Below are 19,302 nucleotides of genomic sequence, written 5' to 3' on the forward strand. Positions count from 1 at the left end.
CATCCCTGGAATGGAGCTCAGTGGAGGACTATTTGAAGAAACTACTGAAAAGCTGTCAACGCCCGACTAACCAAAGACATGCAAATTAAAACATTTTTCTTTGCTTTTTTAACAAATTGGAAATCAGTTTCAAATGATAACCTTCAAACACAGTCAGGGGTCTGGTGGGTAATCACTCTCCTATTCTACTGGAAGCATATAAATTACCTCAAAATTCATGAACATGAATTTGGCAGTAAGAGCCAAAAATAAAAATCTTTTAAAATGATCATACCCCCTTGGACCAGTAATTCCTCTTCTGGGATTTTGTTTTAAGGAAATTAACTGCATTTGTAGACTGTATGCTTGATGGTCGGTCTCTCTAACCAGACTGTAAACTTGAATTTGGAACCCCGGTGCCAGGAGCACACCTGAGACTTACAGGTACTCACTGGTCACTCGTTTCACTTGCGTTTGAAAATTAATGTATGAGTAATGATTCTCAATATCTTGTAATAACCTATAATGGAAGAGAATGTAAAAAAAGTATATATATTTATATATATATATAACTGAATCACTTTGCTGTACACCTGAAACTAGCACACTATAAATCAACTATATTTCAATAAAATATTTTTAAAATTAATGTATGATCATATTTTTAAAGTGTCATTTATAATAATGGCAAAATCATACACAAAGTAAATGACAATAGGGGATTGGTTAAATGGTCCACGTGATGGAATGGTAAACAGTCACTACGAATGGTATTTATAAATACCATTTTACAATTTGGAAGCATGCAAATGATATGAAGCAAAAAAAAAAGAAAAGAAAGAAGCAAACTACAAAATTGTATGTACCTGATGCATGCAAAATATTGATCCGTGGAAAAGCAAATGAAGAAAATACATCAAAATATTTACAGAGGTTCTTCCTAGGGTTTGGGATTTTTTTAAATACATGGATATATTTTAGTGTGTGTTTTTTAAATATAAATTTATTTATTTATTTATTTTTGGCGGTGTTGGGTCTTTGTTGCTGTGCGCGGGCTTTGCTCTAGTTGCGGACAGTGGGGGCTACTCTTTGTTGCGGTGCGCGGGCTTCTCATTGCCGTGGCTTCTCTTGTTGCAGAGCACGGGCTCTAGGCACATGGGCTTCAGTAGTTGTGGCATGAGGGCTCAGTAGTTGTGGCTCTCGGGCTCTAGAGCATAGGCTCAGTAGTTGTGGCTCACGGGCTTAGTTGCTCCGCGGCATGTGGGATCTTCCCGGACCAGGGCTCGAACCCGTGTTTCCTGTATTGGCAGGCGGATTCGTAACCACTGAGCCACCAGGGAAGTCCCTACATGTTTTAAAAGTTACTAATTCTCCTCCCCACAGTCTGTGCTCTGAAGTAACATTAACAGCTGTGCATCTACACTTCCTACTCTGATGTCAACATGTATCTCTTCACATCTTACCAAAAAAGATCTTACTTGTGTAGAATAGTTTTCTAGAAGTAGAATCTATGGGTTTAGTGATATGTGGGTGTTTTCAACTTGAATAGGTCCTGCCAGGTATACTTACCCAAAATGATGTAGCAATTCAGATCCTGAGCGTGAGGTTTTATTTTTCCTGCTTCTTTAACTTTCCAAAACATTCTAAATTCTGCATACGTAGTACATATTTTTTAAAGCCAGGAAAAACATGTCTGGGATGGGGGGCAGATTTCTAAATCACAGTGAGCTAGACTCTCACCATCTCTGTCCTGTTTACTGGTAGCCTTGCATGGTGTCCCCACCTCCAGGGGCCACCCCCAAGCCCACTTCCTGTCAAGCACTTCATAAAATCCAAGCATGGTTACGCTTCTGCTTCTAGTGCAATATCATTACATAGACACACTTAAAAAGTTGGGGGTGGTGGGGGACTTTCCTGGTGGTCCAGTGAGTAAGACTCTCCGCTCCCAATGCAGGGGCCTTGGGTTCGATCCCTGGTGGGGGAACTAGATCCCGCATGCATGCCACAACTAAGAAGCCCACATGCTGCAACTAAGACCCAGAGCAGCCAAAATAAAAAATAAATAAATAATAAAATAAGTAAATAAATAAATATTAAAAAAAAACCTTGGGAAGTTTTGATATAATATTAAGTGAAAATAGCAGATTTCAAAATTTTGTTTTCGCTAACAGCAACCCCGTAAAACTATATCTGGGTGGAAAGTAACGTGGAAATATAAAAACCACATAGTGGCAGGAATGGGAGAACCAGTGAGGTGTGTTTTTTTGTCCCAACTCCCTCTGGATTCTGTGTGTCTAGTACAGGACCTAACCTCTCTGATCATCTTCCCCCATCAGTCATTTGGGAATAATAATGGCACCTGCCCCTGGGGCTCCTGGGAGGATTCAGTGAGATGAGGCTGGGCAGGTAGAGTCGAGTCAGGCTCTGGCAAGTCCTGGGTAAAGTAACTAGGATTGCTATGTCGCTATGTTGGTGTAGGATGGCTCAAGCCAGGCAGGAGAGCTGATCTGCTACTTTTTTTTTTTTTAAATTGAAGTATAGCTAATGTACAATGTTGTGTTAGTTTCAGGTGTACAGCAAAGTGATTCAGTTACAATATATATGTATATGAATATACACATGTATTCTTTCTCAAGTTCTTTTCCCATATAGGTTATTACAAAATATCAAAGAGTTTCCTGTGCTATAGAGTAGGTCCTTGTTGTTTATCTATTTTCTGTATAGTAGTGTGTATCTGTTCCTCCCAAATTCCTGATTTATCCCTCCCGCTGATCTGCTACTTTTACCATCATCCCATCTCAATAAAAATGGAAGAAAGAAAAAAAGAAAGGAAGGAAGGAAGGAAGGAAGGAAGGAAGGAAGGAAGGAAGGAGGGAAGAAAGAAAAACACACAAAATATCCCAAAAGAGTAAACTGCTGCTTCTTAACATGACAGCAAGATATAACAAATGAAAAAATACTGGATGCCCAGTTAAAATTTGCATTTCAGATCAACTAATAATATTTTAATATAAATATGTCCCATACAATATCACATCTCACCTCTCCTCCCCACCCCACCCACCCCCCACCCCCTGGCCCCAACCCGTATCAGAAAACTCTGTTCCTTGTACATGCTGTGATTTCTCCTCCCACCTCTGGGCATTGGCACCCAGGGCTCCTGCTGCCTGGGCCACCCTTCTTCCTCCTCCCCACCTCTGCCTGGAGAACTCCTACCCAGCTCAGATGTCATCTCCTTCAGGAAGTCCCCCCTCCCCAATCCCAGGCTATTCATCCCGATCCAGTCCTGCTGCTGCTGCTGCTGCTGCTGCTGCTGCTGCTGGACAGGTGCCTTGAGGGCAGGAAGACTGTCTTGTTGCTTCTTATAGACCCAGTACCAACCCTGCTCAAGCCTGACATCAAACAGGTGCTCAAGGACTTTTCCGGTGGTCCAGTGGTTAAGACTCCATGCTTCCACTGCAGGGGGAGCAGCTTCAATCCCTGGTCGGGGTACTAAGATCCCACATGCTGTGCAACATGGCCCAAAAATTAAAAAAAACAAAAAACAGGCGCTCAATAAAAAGTCAAAGGAATGAGTGAATGAGTTTTCTCCCGACCCCGCTTCCCTCCTGCAGTAATGTACCCCACCTGCTGCTTCCCAAGCCCTGTGGGCTTCATTCATTCCTTGTCACAAGGGTTGCATGGCACATGGTACGCACAGGGGAGAGAGTGGCACTGCAGCAACTTGGCGTTCAGGCCGCCCAACGGGGAAGCAGAATTTCTCTTGCAAGAGCAGCAGCCCCGCCCGAATTTGAGCTGCTGATATTGGCTGCCAACATTGGTTCCTCACTGTAGGGACAGGCAAGCACTTCACGCACGTGGGCTTGCTACTCTTCAACACCACCTCTGAGAGAGGGGTGTTATTACCCCATTTTATAGATGAGAAAACTGAGGCTCAAAGAGGTTAAGGTCACCTGCCCAAGGTTACACAGCGAAGCTTGACCCAGGCCCCCCGACAGGCAAGAGCTCGGTGCAGCCTCTTGAAACAGCCAGCATCTGAAGAAAGGCCCCTAACGTGCACATTCTCTCCAGTTAAGGCCCTGCCTTGTGACAGGGCCCTTCCCTCACTAGCCCCCTCCCCTCACTTTGTAATCCCACAGCCCCAGGCAGAGCCAGGCACCCTGAGCCCAAAAGAGGCCACAACCCCTGATGGTCATTCAAGCCACAGTTGCTGACACTGAGGAGGAAGGAGGTGGGTACAGGTTAGTGAACAGCACACAGCGGGGGGTGCCCAGCGGACCAAGGTCAAGGCGGGAGATGAGAGAATGCTCACAGCAGGGCTGGACAGGGCTGGGAGCAGTGTAGGCTGCTTCAAGAGGTCCTGCCCTGGCTGGTGTGCCCTCTGCCTGGCACACCATTCCTCAGCATCATCAGCTCCAGCACCTCTCCAGGCCCGGCCGTTTTTCACTCTATCCTCACTCCCTGTTTCCCTCTCCATCCCTGCACCATCCATGATGACTCTATTGATCACGGTTCACTGCTGCAGCCAGGTGCCTAGGACTGTGATCAGTAGTAATTTGGTTCACATGTGAATTAATAGCTGAGACCCAAAGGCCAAACTTTGGGTGGGAGGCAGGGTGAGGCCAGGCAGGGGAGTAGCAGGTACAAACTCCTGAAGGGAGAGAAGGCTTTTTGAGGCACCCAGAGGAGGCTGGCAGGGCAGGTGCCAAGCACAGGGGACTGTGGGGGCATGATGAGAGTCAAGAGGTGGGGAGCATCGCCAGCCCGGGCCAGATTCCAGGGTCTTGAACAAATTTGTGTGGGAGGCGTGCAGAGGAGCCCAATCCACCGATCACCCAGGGGAGGCAAGACAGTCCTGGAGCCCAGCTGAAGGTGTGGCACTGTCCCTAGGCAGACAGGCCAGGAGGGGTGAACGGTTTACTGTTATGTCGGCCAAGACATTCTTCTAAGTGAGAGAAGCAAGATCCAGAACAGTGTGGACGATGTAATCACATTTCTGGTTTTCAGAAATTATATATGTGTTTCCATTCCTATATGTGGTTGTTAAATTCCTAAAGAAAGCCAGGGCAAGAGACCCATGGGAGGAGGCGATGGGGAGGGGTGGGGAGTGAGTCTTCACATTTAACTCAAGGTGCTCCTGTATTGTTGGAATTGTTACATCACGTCTATGTATTATTTTTATTTTTTAGAAAAATAGGGAATTCCCCGGTGGTCCAATGGTTAAGACTCTGAGCTTCCACTGCAGGGGGCGTGGGTTCGATCCCTGGCTGGGGAACTAAGATCCCACATGCTGCGTGGCACGGCCAAAAAAAATTTAAAAAAAAAGAAAGAAAGAAAAATAATCAGGAATTAAAGAAAAAAAAAATCTCAGTGAAGCCTCCCTTTCTTGGGAAGCTTTGCCTGCCCCCTACTTGCTTGCAAACTCCCCCAGGCCTGGGCCTCCCGCTCCTGATAACCCCCTACCTTGCTCTTCAGTTTCCTGGTTGCCTCCACCATTAGACTGGCAGGGTCTGTTGTGGGGTCTGTCTGCAGGAAGCTGCGGCCCCTGCACCTGGCCCAGGGGAATGGATGGATGAAGGTGGGGGCCCTGTTGTCACTCTGAGTTGGCGAGGGTGTAGAGCAAGGCTGGCAGGTCTGTTTCTAGGGGAAGCCCATGGGGAGGCAGTTGGACCAGGATCCAAATCCTGGCCGTGCCACTGACCAGCTGGCTGCCCTAGAACTGATATCCATCAGCCTTAGTTCTCCCACCTGTGAAATGGCACTGATAGCAGTGTCTACTCACTTGGCTTGGGTGGCCAGGCAGAAGCCCAGCAGAGCCTCCAACCGAGGAGGGGGAAGAGGTGGGCAGAAGGAGGAGGGGGCAGGAGTGGAGAAGGTAGGCCCCTCCTGAATCCCAGCTGTGGGCAGTGTCCTGGGGGCTCTGCTGGGTCACCAGAGGGATGGTGGTGGACCAAGGCTGCACAGGGTGGGGAGCGCTTGGAATTTCCAAATTCCAGCTTTGCAGTTTTCTTTGGGGAGCCTCCTCCCTCACCAGGACCTAGTGGGGCTTCCTGTGCAGTAGGGGAGGGGCCAGCACCCTCGTGGCCTGTACACCAGGAAGCCCCTGGGCTGGGGCAGCAGGCTCTGGTCACAGTCACGAGGGAGGCTGGGCCCAACAGCCCTTATCTTGCCTGACCTTGTGGGGCTGACCACTCCCTCCATCTGGAAAATGTGGCCCCCTGCCCTCTCGGAGGCCTCTTTCTCCTTAAATCCCGATGATCCTGGGGTGGGGCCTCAGAGCCCAATTCTACCCCTTGGCCCACCACCCTGAGGTGCCTTCACTGGCCCCAGCCCCAGCCACCTGCCAGACGCCTCCCCCTGGAGACCCTGGGGCGTCTCTGACTCAGCAGAGTCTGTACTTGCCCTGCTGCCCCCCCTCCCCCAGCGTCCCGCACACAGAGGGCCCTGTTGCCCAAGCCCTAACTACTGGCCACTCCCAGGCACTCCCGCCCTCCCCCACCAGCTCTACCAATTTGAATTCCTGACTATCCCTCCCTCTGGCCTCCTCCCTAGACTCAGGCCTGCCCCCAGGCTGGGGGAAGGAATCCTCCAGATAGATAAGGGCAAGGGGCAAAGGGACCCACCTGGGCTCAGACCCCCTGATCTGCCACCAACTTGCTGAACGACCTTGATGAATGACCTCCCATCTCTGAGCCAGAGTTTCTCCATCTGTAAAAAAGGGAAATAATTATACCCCCTGGATAAGGTGGCCTCGAGCATACATAAGCTGAGGCACATGGTGAGGGCTCCATACAGGCCAGTTCTCATTGGGAAGTGCGGCCACCAGGAGCCCCAGGCCAACCCTTTCTTAAGGCGGTGTCCAGTTTGATGTCTGCTCCACGCCTTGTCGCCAGGTCGGGATGCCTGCATGGAGGGCTCGAGGAGGACCCAGTCTGATAGGGGAAGCAGCAGAGTTAATGAGTAATTCCAGGCCATGGGGACTGTGCCTGGAGGCTGTCCATGCACCTGGGAGGGGCAGCCGAATCCAGTGGGGGTAGGTGGGATGGGGAAGGTGTGGGGAGATGGCCCCAAGACGCAATGGAGGGCACTTGTGAAGGACATCCGGAGTGCGCTGGCTGAAGGGGCCAGGCAGCTGGAAGGCCCATTTTAGGAGAGAGGAAACTGAGCAGGAGGGTCCAAGCCTCCAGGTGAGCCCCCTCTGACCAAAGCACCCTGACCAAGGGGATGTGGCCCATGGGGTCCCTCAGGCTGAGGTCAGTGTCCTGGACGTCCAGCCAAGCAGGCACAGCGCATCAGGTGGTCGGTTACCGGAGGATGAAAGGGAATTTCCCTGAGGGCCCAGAGCACACTGGGGCCCGTAGCCAGGTATCAGAGACCAGGGCTTTTGAGAGAGGGGGAGCCTCTGTTCTGTTCATGGGTCCCAGAACAGACCCATGACAGACCCCCCCAGCCAACAGGACTGGGACAGACTGGTGGGGTCTGCCATGGGTCCGTTCCTGTGGGACTGGCTGGGGTGTCCCTGGTGTCACCACAGCCCCAGGAACCCTCTGTGCCCAGGATCTGGAGCCAGCCTCACCTGGCGATATTGTCGGTTTCACAAGACCTGAGTTGGCTAGTGGGATCTGCCTTAGGTGGAACCCCTGACTCCCCGCCAGCCCCAACCCTGCTTCCAAATCCGACCTCCAGGGGGTGAGACAGGGAGACAGGGTGTTGACCAAAAGGTGAGATGAGCTTCAAATGGGCCTCAGAGGTGACTCTGAGCTTTTTATGTTGTGACCTCCATGCTGTGTTGCTCATATGAACACAGATTTCATATAAGGACTCTGGAATTGATCAGTTAACATTATGGGTTTTTTTTAAATTATTCTGAACATAATAATTTAATATTTTCTTGAGAAGTCAGAATTGACGTTTTGGATATCAACTTTTTTTTTTTTTATTTTTAGCACCTTTATTGGAGTATAATTGCTTTACAATGGTGTGTTAGTTTCTGCTTTATAACAAAGTGAATCAGCTATACATATACATATATCCCCTTATCTCTTCCCTCTTGCGGCTCCCTCCCTCCCACCCTAACATTATGTTTTGAATATGCACATTGGCAGAGGGCAGTCACTGAGAGGAAGAGAGGGATGGATGGGCTGGCCCCAGGGGCCCCCAGCAGGATGGGGTTCCCCACAACAGGTGAGCCTCTGGAAGGGCTGGAGGAGCCACACGGCCATCTTCAGGCTGGTTTGTGGGTGCAGCTCTTGTCTACTTGTCGGTGAAGGGGGGTAAATCAGACCGACATTGTGGGGAGCGAGAATGGGACATGAGGTCCCTGACGAGAAATGACTGGGAGGAGGGCTGGCGAGGTGCTGGGCCCTGGCCAGAGGCCCCCAGGCAGAAGTGGCTGGCACCAGGACAGGCTCAGTGACCCTCGCTCCAGAACTCTCCGGACTCTCCGGATACTGCCCGTTTGCCCACTCCATAGCTCCCTCTGCCCTCTGGCCAGCTGAGCTTCCATCCCCCATCCCTTCCTGGGCAGGCCTGAACAGGCTTTGGGCCTCCAGGTCGTCTGGTCAGTCGGGAGGGGCCCAGGCCAGGCATCTGCTCTTCTTCAGCTGCTCACCTTGCTGCACCTGTGTGGCCTCCCCCTGCCCCTGCTCAAAGCCTTCAGGACCTCAGGGCCCCAGGGGGAAGAGAGGTGGGCCCAGAACCATCTGCCCTGCGACCGACCCACACCCCCATCACCTGTGCCCTCACCAGCTTCTTTGGTCTTCCTTTGGGTCCTGACTCTGGGCCACGTGCTCGGTACATATGACCTGCTCAAATCAACCCTCCTGCCCCAGCCCTGCCACAGATGAGGAAACTGAGGCTCAGAGAGGCCTCCCAGCTGTCCACTGGCAGGCTAGGGTTCAGACCCAGGTGGCTGCTCAGTGGCCTCCCCCAGCCTGCCAAGCCCTGCGTTTCTTTGCTCATTCACTGACACTTCCTGTGGCCTCGGGGACCCTGGGGTTGGCCAGTCTCCCCAAGGATGGAGGAAGGATGGCTTCTGTGGGTACATGGGGGACCCCCCAGGGTGCTCTGGGGAGAGGGCAGGGAGAGAACAGGGCTGGGTGGGGCCTGAATCCCAAGCCTACAGGGTCAGAGACTTTTCCTGCTGCCCTGACCCAGGGGTGCGGTCCCTGCGGAGCAGCCCTCGGTGCGCGCAGGCTGCCCCCTGGTGGCGGCGTGAGAAAGCTCCCGGGGACTGACTTTGAAACCCTTCCAGGAGAGGGGGCCCTCGCCAGCAGGAGGGCACCTGTCCCCATCCCCTCCCCTCCAGCCCGTGCCACTGCTCCCTGAGTTTCCCCAAATGTCCAATCGCTCATTATTCCCATGAGTCGGGGCCTTTGCTGTTCCCTCCGCCTAGGATGACCCCCTCCTCACCTGCCCCAGTGCCCGCGATCAGAATCACAGCCTTCCTCTGCTTCCCAGGGTCCATGTCTGACTCTATTCCAGGGGATGGGGAGGCCCAGTACGTGATGTGAACCCCCAGAGCCCTGCACAGGAGCCACACATAGAGGATGATCAAAAATTGCTAGCTCTGGGCTTCCCTGGTGCCGTGGTGGTTAAGAATCTGCCTGCCAATGCAGGGGACACAGGTTCGAGCCCTGGTCCGGGAAGATCCCACGTGCCGCAGAGCAACTAAGCCCGAGAGCCACAACTACTGAAGCCCGCGCACCTGGAGCCCGTGCTCCGCAGCAAGAGAAGCCACTGCAATGAGAAGCCGGCTCACTGCAACGAAGAGTAGCCCCCGCTCTCCGCAACTAGAGAAAGCGTATTTATTGAGGATCTGCTATCTGCCAGGCAATGAACAAGCCAAAGAGCTCCCTGCCTTTGTGGGGCTTACATTCCAGCTGGGGTGGGGTGACTGCGGGGATGGAACACGGACAGTATAAAAACCACAGGTGACATACCAGGTGTGGATAAGGGCAATGGAGAAAAACAGGCAGGGTGGGGGCAGGAGGGAGGGGTGGGGTGCCACTTCCTGGCCATGACACAGACTACTCTGCAGCTATCGGAAAAAAGGTGAGAGATGCTGGCCAATGGTCAGGAGAGGAGGTTAAGTAAAAACTGATGGGACGGACTTCCCTGGTGGCACAGTGGTTGGGAGTCCGCCTGCTGATGCAGGGGACGGGGGTTCGTGCCCCGGTCTGGGAGGATCCCACATGCCGTGGAGCGGCTGGGCCTGTGAGCCATGGCTGCTGAGCCTGTGCGTCCGGAGCCTGTGCTCCACAACGGGAGAGGCCACAACAGTGAGAGGCCCGCGTACCGCAAAAAAAAAAAAAAAAATACTGATGGGACAATATGGCTAGCATAATTCTCCTTACATTTGTGGTTCCCATGGAATGACAGCTACTGTGTTTAATTTTGAAAGTGCTGGATTAAGTTTCTATCCCCTTGCTAAATTGTCGTTGCTCTTCCAGTATGTGGGGACCATACTTGTGCCCCCCCCTCAGACTGTGAGAAGCCCACTGAGCCCTCCAACCTGAGCCCACACCCCGGGAGGGGCTGGGTAGTTCTCTCTTGCAAAAACAGCTTTCTTGTGGGCCTCTCTCATGGGCCTCAGGTTCTATTCTGGGTTGTGAGCTCACAAAGATCTGATGATTTGAAAGATTGTGAAAGCTGAGAGATGTTTGCACGCCCGTGTTCACAGCAGCATGATTCACAAGGGCCCAAAAAAGTGGAAGCAACCCCGATGTATGAATGGATAAACAAAATGTGGTCCATCTATACAATGGAATATGATTCAGCCTTAAGAAGGAACAAAACTGTGACACCTGCTACAACATGGATGAAACTTGAGGACATTATGCTCAGTGAAATAAGTCAGACACCAAAAGACAACTTACTGTGCAAGTCCACTTACATGACCTCCCTGGAGTAGTCAAATTCGTACAGACAGAAAGTAGATTAGAGGTTACCGGGGGCTGAGGGAGGGGGTGGGAAGCTGTCGTGTAATGGGTGTAGAGTTTCAGTTTTGCAAGATGAAAAGACATTCTGGAGATGGGTTGCACAACACTGTGAATGTACTTAGCACTACAGAACCGTACACTTAAAAATGGTTGAGATGGTAAATTTGATGGTATGTATATTTCATCCAAATTAAAAAAAAAAAGAAATTGTGACCCGGTCTGGGTTGCCCCTCCAGCCAGCCGAGGAGACTCTGTGCCAGCCTTCTCACTGGAAAGCCAGGTGGTTGTGCGGGAGAGGGGGTGGTCATGGCCCTCAGTGGACAGTTTCCTTCCAGGCTGAGACCTGAAGCTTCTGCTCACAAGTGGTGAGTATGTGCATGCACCTCATGGCCTCCTCGCTGGTTCCTGTGTTCTCTGAGGATAAGGCAGGTTGGGTTGACGCATCCCCTGGGCCTGCCCCTCCTTGTCCCCACCTCAGCCCAGGGGGCAGCACAGTGGAAACTTCTGGACCCGATTCACCAACTCCCCAGAGAACCTGCCCTTAGCTCCAATCCTTCTGGCCGGATGCTTCCAATCAGTTCCCCTTGCCCCCAGGGAAGGTGGTGCCCTTTCTCTGATAGCAGTGGGGACATGGGGAAAAGTGGAGCATCAAATAGAAGCAGAGAAGAATGAAGACCACCCTTGGTCCCCACCTTCTGGAGTGGGAGCCCCCAGAGGACCATGGGAGGAAGCAGCACGGCAGCCCTGTGACCTGAGACAAGGGGACACTCTGAGTCTCAGTGACTCTTCTGTGAATGGGGTGAATGTGGACACGCCCTCCCAGGGAGGCCCCTCAGAAGTGAGAAGCGCTGGGGAAAGATACAGAGGGGGACCCTCAGCTGGGATACGCTGACCCCACCCTCCACAAAGGGCTGACCCCAGGGACACAGTCTGCCTGCAGGGACACCTTGTGGGGCCCTGCTTCTCAGCCCTGGCTCTTCGCTGGACCCTCCGCAGCCCTGCCAGCCGATGCTGACCTGAGCCTCCCCTAAAGGGTTCGCACCCTCCCCCCCACCCCCCCAGCCAGGGAAACATGTCTGCAAAGAGGGAGGAGAGGCGGGCTTGGTTCCTTGGTTGTGCTTTCACTTCTAAAACATCCTTTTTCTTTTCTTCTATGAACATTTTAATGAGGAGTTGAACAAAAGATAGAAAAAATAACATTCTGATGGCTTTTTTTTTAATTTAAGAAGCAGGCTTTTCTTGAGACTTTCATACAAGGCAATGGGTGAGTAAGGCTAAACTCCTAAAGAAAACGCGTACTGATGATGGAGCAGAAAAAGGCACTTCTCCCAAAACCTGCTGGTTACCAGCCTGTCAGCCTCTCGGGGGCTACTTGCTCTGCTTTCTTCTGGAAACAGGTCCATTCAGACCTAAGCACTGCTGCCCTCGAGGCCAGGAGGACTGGGATGGCCGAGTGTTCCGAGCATTGGTGCATGGAGCGGGCGCTGCGCACAAAGTGAGGAGGGCTTGGTGGTGGGTCCGCCTGTGGGGCGCAGGTGGCTAGAGGCCACCACCCCAGTGGGGAGCTGCACTCGCTCTCCCTGGAGGGACATGTGATCCAGCAGGTGGACTGAGACCAGGCCTCTGTGGCCACCCGACTCCCCATAGTAGAATCCCTTGTCATCCGCAGGCCCATAGACAGTGACCACATCCCCCACCCTCAGTGACATCTTGCCCTTCACCAGGCCCCCTGCCGGCCCATCCCTGGGGTCATAGTCCAGAGCCGCCACCATGGTCTTTGGAATCCACAGTGAGGGCCTTCTGGGGCTCCCCTGCGGCAGGGGGAAGGAGCCCTGGGGGCCTCCAAGCCCCCCAAAGTCATCGAGGTGGGCCACGGAGGGCAGGTACCCTTGCCCCAGCAAATGCCACCTCCCACCAGTCCACTCCGTGCCCGTGTCCATCTTGTCCACCAGCTGCCTGGGGATGTTGCCCACTTGCCCATCGTGTTCGCCACGATAGAAGCCGTGGGTGTCCTGAGAGCCCCACACTCTCAGCAACTGCCCTTTCCGGAAGGTCAGCTCCTCCTCTGCAGCCTCGGGGGTGGCAGACATCACCAGGGGGATGTAATCAGAGAGGGCCACAAAGAGCTTGGCTGGAGGGTCTACCCTCGTTCCCAGCGGTGGGTCGCCACCCCTGGACATCCTGATGACCCTGCTGGATGGAGCAGGACACAGTGCCAAGCTGGGCTCCTGGAACCAGCCCTCTCTCTTGCCCCCCAGAGCCTGACCTGGCCTGCTCTGTCTCCTGAGCTCCTTCCTCTGCTCTCGCCCCTCTCTGCCCCATAGACCGAAGCGCCCTGCCTCCTCCTGCAGAATGTCACAGAAGTCAGACACGTATTGCTGGCTGGTGCCCAGCTGGGGAGGGGTGAATGCTGGAGCATTTTGCTTTTGTCTGAGGACCTTCTCAAGGGCAGCCTTCTCCTGACATGGCTCTTTCCTGGGTCCACACTCAGGGGACCGACAGATGACTCCTGCAGCAGGGCTTTGGCTGGTGCCCATGTGCCGGTACTGGTCCTCTTCCCCCCGAGACTGGCCCCGGGGCAGAGGTGGCCTGTGGTTCCGGGGACTCTTCTGGAAGAGCTGGTCCTTTCTGGAGAGCTCCCGGGCCTCTGTGGGCCTCTGGGCTTGGCTGTCTGACCCTGCACTTGGAAATTCTCCGTCTGAACTCAGTCTGGGCTTCAGGGACTGCCTCCTTGGGGGTTCTTCAGGGAATGCTTCTAGAAACTTGGCCTGGGGCTCCCCGCAGCTTCCGGGGCTGTGGGGACTGGCCTTGGCCCTCGGGGGAGTCAGCACCAGCCTCTGAGGGCAGATGGGGAAGGTCATTCTGCCAGTGGACGGGTCCCCACAGGTGCAGCTAAAGGGAGACATCTCTGGCAATCGGAGACAGGTGACGCAGTTGTGAGGGATCTGAGCCGGCACTGAATCCACGGATTCTCCACAGAACGACATGGTTCTCACCGAGATATTCTGGCACATCGGTGGCAGCTGGAGCTGGGAAAATTCCAACAGGATGCTCCCGGCGGTGGCATCGGCCACCTCTGCCACCTTGAGTCCATCGGCATACACAGCATAGCCGGTGACCTGGACTCCGTTGGAGGACCCAGCTGAGTCGATGGTCACGGGGAGCCAGCTGACCACCAGGAGGCCCGGTGAGGCATGGCGCTCCACCAGCACGTCCAGTGGAGGGTCAGGGGGGCCCGCCAAGGGTGTGTTGAAGGTGATGGTTGAGGACATTGTTTCCCAGCGCTCCGGCAGCAAGTCCCACGGTGGGTGCACCTCCACCCTCACCTGGTACCTCGTGCCGGGATGCAGGTGGTGGAAGGTGTAGCGGCTCACGCCCGCTAGGGTCAGGGCACACTCCAGGTCATCCAGGTACACCATGTGGGGGTGGCTGCTGCCAACCCAGGTGATCTCGGCCGACGTGGCTGCAACACTCTTCAGGTAAAGTTGCGTAGGGGCCACACAAAAGACACTGTTGGTCCCCAGAAGAGATCTGGAGAAGCCCCGCTTGCCCATGCTCTGCTGAGAGCCCAGCCGGCCATCTTCCATCTTGGCATCTGAGATTTCTATTGCCACTTCGGTCTTGGAGCCCACCCTCACCGTTGTCGCGTGTGGCCCCCTGTCCACTGTCCCCTGGGCTTTCCCAGGTACTAAGCTGTGACCAGTGTCTTCCTTCGAAGCTTTGCCCTGCCCAGCCGGGAGTCGAGTGGGGCCAAGGTCAGGGAACTCATGGAGCAGGCAGCCCAGGATGTCACTATCTGAAATCTGCTCCACCAGGTTGGACTGCACCAGCCCCTGCCGGCCGTCCTCAAGCTCCCCTTTGTAGAAGCCGTCCTCATCCATGTCCCCAAAGACATACACGTAATCCCCAGCAGTGAGCAGCAGTTTGCTCTCGGGGTGCTTGTTGGGCCCTTCAAATGGGTTGTAGCTATACCGAGCCAGAAAGATCTTGAGCTTGGGGGTGGTGGGGGCCTCCGAACCCCCCACTTCCAGGGTTGAGGACACGCTATAGGGCTCCAGATCTTCCACTTCACTGGCTGTGTCCACGTCCAGAGTAGGGCAGGATGGCACAGGAGCCCACATGGACTCCACCTCAGAGGAGGAGTTCGACTGGGAGCTGGTTTTCTTGGCCTGGGGCCTGGAGTCCAGAGGTCGGCTGCTTGGGACTCTGTCTGGCACTTTGGGGGCACTGGTTGCCTCCCCGAGGGCAACTGGGTTCTCCAGCAGGAAGTCTTCCTTCTCCTGTTTGGCTCTGCTAGGCTGAGACGATGCTTGGTCCTCAGGCCCTAGCTGCAACTTGGTTCTTCCACTGCTTCTCACTTGGGACTCCGGGGCTGGCGGGGCCTCGCGGGGTTCCTGGGGAGGGTGACCAGGCTGACACTGCAGTGCCCGCATCTCCTCCCAGGCCGTCTGGAGATCACACAGGGCCTTCTGCTGGTCGTGCAGCAGCTGTTGCTGCCTGTCCTGCCCTCGTGCCGCCTGCTGCAACAGCTGCCTCGCCAGCAAGCCGGCGGCGTTGCGCTCCCGGCACGCGAGGCCCAGCTGCCCGCGCACGTCTTTGTTCTCGGCCGCCACCTTTCCCATCCAGTCGGCCTGGGCCTGCAGCCGCGCGTTCTCCTTCGCCAGCCAGGCGCCTTCGCGGAGCGCCGCCTGCAGCCTCGCCTCGGCCTTCTCGCCGCGTCGCCGCGCCGCCGCCGCCTGCGCGCCCAGCTCCGCGCACTCTCGCCGCTGCGCGCTCAGCTCGCGCTCCAGTGCCTGTACTTGGCTCCGCGCCTCCTCGCATGGCGCGCTCTGGCCGCCCGCCTCCGCCCGGGCGCTGCTGGTGGCCTGCTGCAGGGTCAACTGCCTCTGCAGGCGCAGCACCTCCCGCTGGGACTCGCGTTGCAGCCGGTCCAGGTCTCTGACGTTGAGCCACTGGGCGCAGGCGGCGCCCCCCGCAGCGAGCGGGGCGCTGCTGAGTCCCGAGGCGATGCGCGCCTGCAGTAGGTGGCACTCCTGCCGCAGCTCTTCGATCTGCTTGTCCTTGTCCAGCAGCACGCTAGCCTGCTCCGACAAGTCCCGCGCACGCTGGCGGGCGAAGGCCTGGCACAGCTCCAGGCCCGCGCGGCTCTCGCCGGGCACAGGCGCGCTCACAGCACGCTGGTTGGTCTCCTGCAGCTTGTGGGCCCGGTCCTCCAGGCGCCGCGCGAGGTCGGTCAGCTCGGCATGCTTCACCTTGAGCCGCTTCACCTTCTTGTCCGCCTTGTCGGAGAAGCCCACGCGCCGCAGCTGCAGGTTCTCTTCGCGCAGGCCGGAGCAGCGGCGCGCCAGGACCTGCAGCGCCTCGGACAGCTCCAAGTTCTGCTTCAGCAGCTCGCTGTAGTCCGGGCCCGGCGGCAGGGGGTTCAGGGCTTCGCAGGGCTGACTCCCGGACTCTTCCCCTCCTCGCGGGTCGCTAGGTCTCCTGCGCTCCGATAGTGGCGGCGAGGGGCTCAGGGACCCCGGGATGGAGGCGTCTGGAGAGGAGGATTCGGGGGCCTTGGGGCGACTCAGGGTGCTGTCGAGCGAGAGGGAACGCGCTGGTGCCAAGGAATCGAGGGAGCTGGCGCGCGCGGGGAGCACGCTGTCCGGGGAGTTGGAGCACGCCGCGGGCACCCGGTCGAGGGAGCGGGAGCGCGCGCGGGCGCCCGCGCTCAGGCCGTCAAGGGGTTCTAGTCGACATGAGGACTTGGCGGCGGCCTCAGGAGGTGGCTCTTCTGAAGAATGCGCGGCCTGGGGGTCGGGGGTGCCGGACAAGGCGGGGTGCCAGCGGAAGTGTTCCAGAATGTACTTGAGGAAGAGCTGGCGCTCCACGTCGAGTGCCGCCTGCAGGTGGCGGATGCGCGAGGCCTGCTCTCCGTTCGTTTCCCAGCGGAGCTGCGCCAGCACTTCCTGCAGGCGACAGCGGCACTGCGCTGCGGCCTCTTCGGGCGCCCCCGCACGGCCGCAGTAGCCGCGGTTCATCAGCTCCTCTGCCAGCTGGCGCTGCAGCTCCCGGGCCTCGCGCACCACGCCATCGCGCTCGCGGTGCAGCAGCTGCTGCAGCTGTCGCATCTCGGCCTCCTTCCAGCGCAGCAGCTGCCGGATCTCGGCTTCGCGCTCCCGCAGCACCTCCTCCTGCAGCTGCCGCAGCTCCCGGCTGCGCTGCGCCTCCCACTTGGAGCGCAGGTGATCAACCAGCTGTTGCCGTTCCTGCTCGGCCTCCTCCCGCTGCTGCCGCGCTTGGGCAGCGAAGCGCCGCCGCTCCTCCCGCCCGCGCGCCCGCTCCGCCTCCAGCTCGGCCCGCAGCTTCTCCAGCTCGGCCCGCAGCTTCTCCAGCTCACGCCTCTGCTCCTCCAGCGCCGCCGCCGCCGCCGGGCCCGGAGTAGCCGGCTTCTTGGGTGTCACGCGGCCGCCGCCAGAAGGGCTGGGCGAGTCCTTGGTCATGGTGGTCGCGGCCAGGCAAGACGCCTGACCTCTCTTGGCCCAGGCCGCCGCTCGCCAACGGCCGCTGCCCTGGCCGCGGTCAACCGTCCCGCGCGCCCCTTCCGGGGTCCCTGAGGGTTCCCGCGCGCCCCTTCCGCCTCTGGGCGCGTTCTCCCACCCTCTGCAGTGGGTGCGGCTACCCCGTGCTCCTCTCCCGGCTGCCTATGTTGGCGCTGGGCTCTAGACACCCAGGCTAGACACAGCTCCTGTCCTTCCCAGGATGCCCACGAGTCTCGCTGGCCCCAGGCCTCTCCCTGATCCTGGCACTATATCTCTTACGACCCACCCCGGCCCTCTTCCAGGCACTGGACAATCCCTTTCAGGCCAAGGAACCCGTGGGAAGCCTGAGCTGCTTCTCTGGGCATAGAGAAAGGGGGCTCAGTGTTTGGCTCAAGATCACCAATGGATTCAGGTGGTGTGGTGGCTGGAAACTGCAACAGGATATGCCCAAACTTGGGGGTGTGCCCTGGGCTCACCCAGAGGAGGGGGCATCTGGCTCCTGCATCTCCACTGTGCCTACCCATCCAAGGACCCCTTCCAAGGACTGTTTAAACCTCCTATACCCATTTTACAGAGAAGTCTCAAGTCCATGACCTGGGCATGGTGCCAGCCGAGACAGGGGACAAGTGTTCCTTCGAGGACCATAGCCCTGGCCTGTGATTACTTGGTTCATTTTCACAATCATCCCGCAAGGACGCTCAGAGAGATAAGGGCCTCCCCACAGTCACATGGCCCAGAAGTAGCTAAGTTGGAATTCAAACCTGCAAAATTATACCTCCAGATTCCATGGGCACTCTGATGCCCATCTGGTCAATCTCAGGGTCGCAGGTGGGAGGACCCCTACCCAGTCTTTCTCTCAGTGGGGAGCCTTACATTTCATATCTGCAGAAGGATAAGAGGGTCAAGTGGAACCCAGAGACTGGGACGGCCAGTTGGAGAGGCAGGGAGGGAGGTGAAGGATGGGGCCACCATGAGGGCCCAACCTGCCCTTTGGTCAGACTCAGGAGTGCCCGGGGCTACCTGCTTTCCCAAAAAGTAAAGCCAAAGGCCTGTATGGGCCCTGCTGGGTCCCCACACCACCTCCCTGGATACAGCAAGGCCAGAGAACTTTCCATGGCTTTCCAAGGGGCAGTGTGTCAGATGGTTAGGGCTGGTGGGACTTTGGAAGCAAATAGTCCTTAAGCTTTTCGAGCTGCTCCCATGTTCTCATCTGTAAAATGGGCTAATAATGCAGCTCCCTCCCTTGCTGTGTGACCTCCCAGAGTTTCCTGACCTCTCTGAGCATCCATTTCCTCTGTGAGGTTTCAAGGAGGTAAGAGTATACAGTGCCCAGAGCAAGGCTCTCTAGCAGCTCACTGATTTTAATTCTAGTCCCTCTTTCACAGCTAAGGAAACTGAGGTCTGCAAGGTAGGAATTTGGCTGAAGTCAGGCAGGGCCTCCATGGTGGAGGCAGCCCAGGTACTCTCTGAGTTCCCTGGGACTCACTCCATATACCTCAGGGCAGGTGGGAAGCCTCAGAGTCTGGGGCATCCATCCAGGCTTTGCCACTTTTTGGCTGAGGGACCACAGATGACTTCACCTCTCAGCCTCTTCACAATGTGTATATTGGTAGCACCAGCCTCCCAGGGTTGGAGGCACACCAGGGCTCTGTTGGCCGAGCGCTGGGTGTATAGTAGGTGCTGCACTGAGGTCTGTGCAAGTTCCTATCTCCCCATCTAGGGCTTGGCCTGGACCTTCACAAGCTTCTTCCAGGAGTCTGAAGAATTCCCCTGGCTCAAAGGCCTCTGGGCCTTTGCATGCGTTGTTTCCCCTGCTGGGATGCCAACCTGGCCCGACACAAAGGTAACATGTGCCATGCTCC

General features: G+C 56.0%; 1 protein-coding gene across 1 annotated transcript; it reads right to left on the reverse strand.

Annotated features, from left to right (window-relative positions):
• Positions 1-12,131: 12,131 nt before the first annotated feature.
• LOC101288594 (RIMS-binding protein 3C) lies at positions 12,132-17,401 on the reverse strand. Its single transcript, XM_004276083.3, has one exon. It carries the CDS (start codon positions 17,399-17,401, stop codon positions 12,329-12,331), a length of 5,073 nt encoding a protein of 1,690 aa, XP_004276131.2. The 3' UTR covers positions 12,132-12,328.
• Between the last annotated feature and the right edge of the window lie 1,901 nt (positions 17,402-19,302).

Source organism: Orcinus orca, chromosome 15 (genome assembly GCF_937001465.1).
Source record: "Orcinus orca chromosome 15, mOrcOrc1.1, whole genome shotgun sequence".
In the NCBI taxonomy this organism is placed as follows: domain Eukaryota; kingdom Metazoa; phylum Chordata; class Mammalia; order Artiodactyla; family Delphinidae; genus Orcinus; species Orcinus orca.

What these genes read in the sequence shown, in the direction of transcription:
- LOC101288594 (XM_004276083.3), bottom strand. Translation starts at nt 17,401, where the DNA reads ATGACCAAGGACTCGCCCAGCCCTTCTGGCGGCGGCCGCGTGACACCC.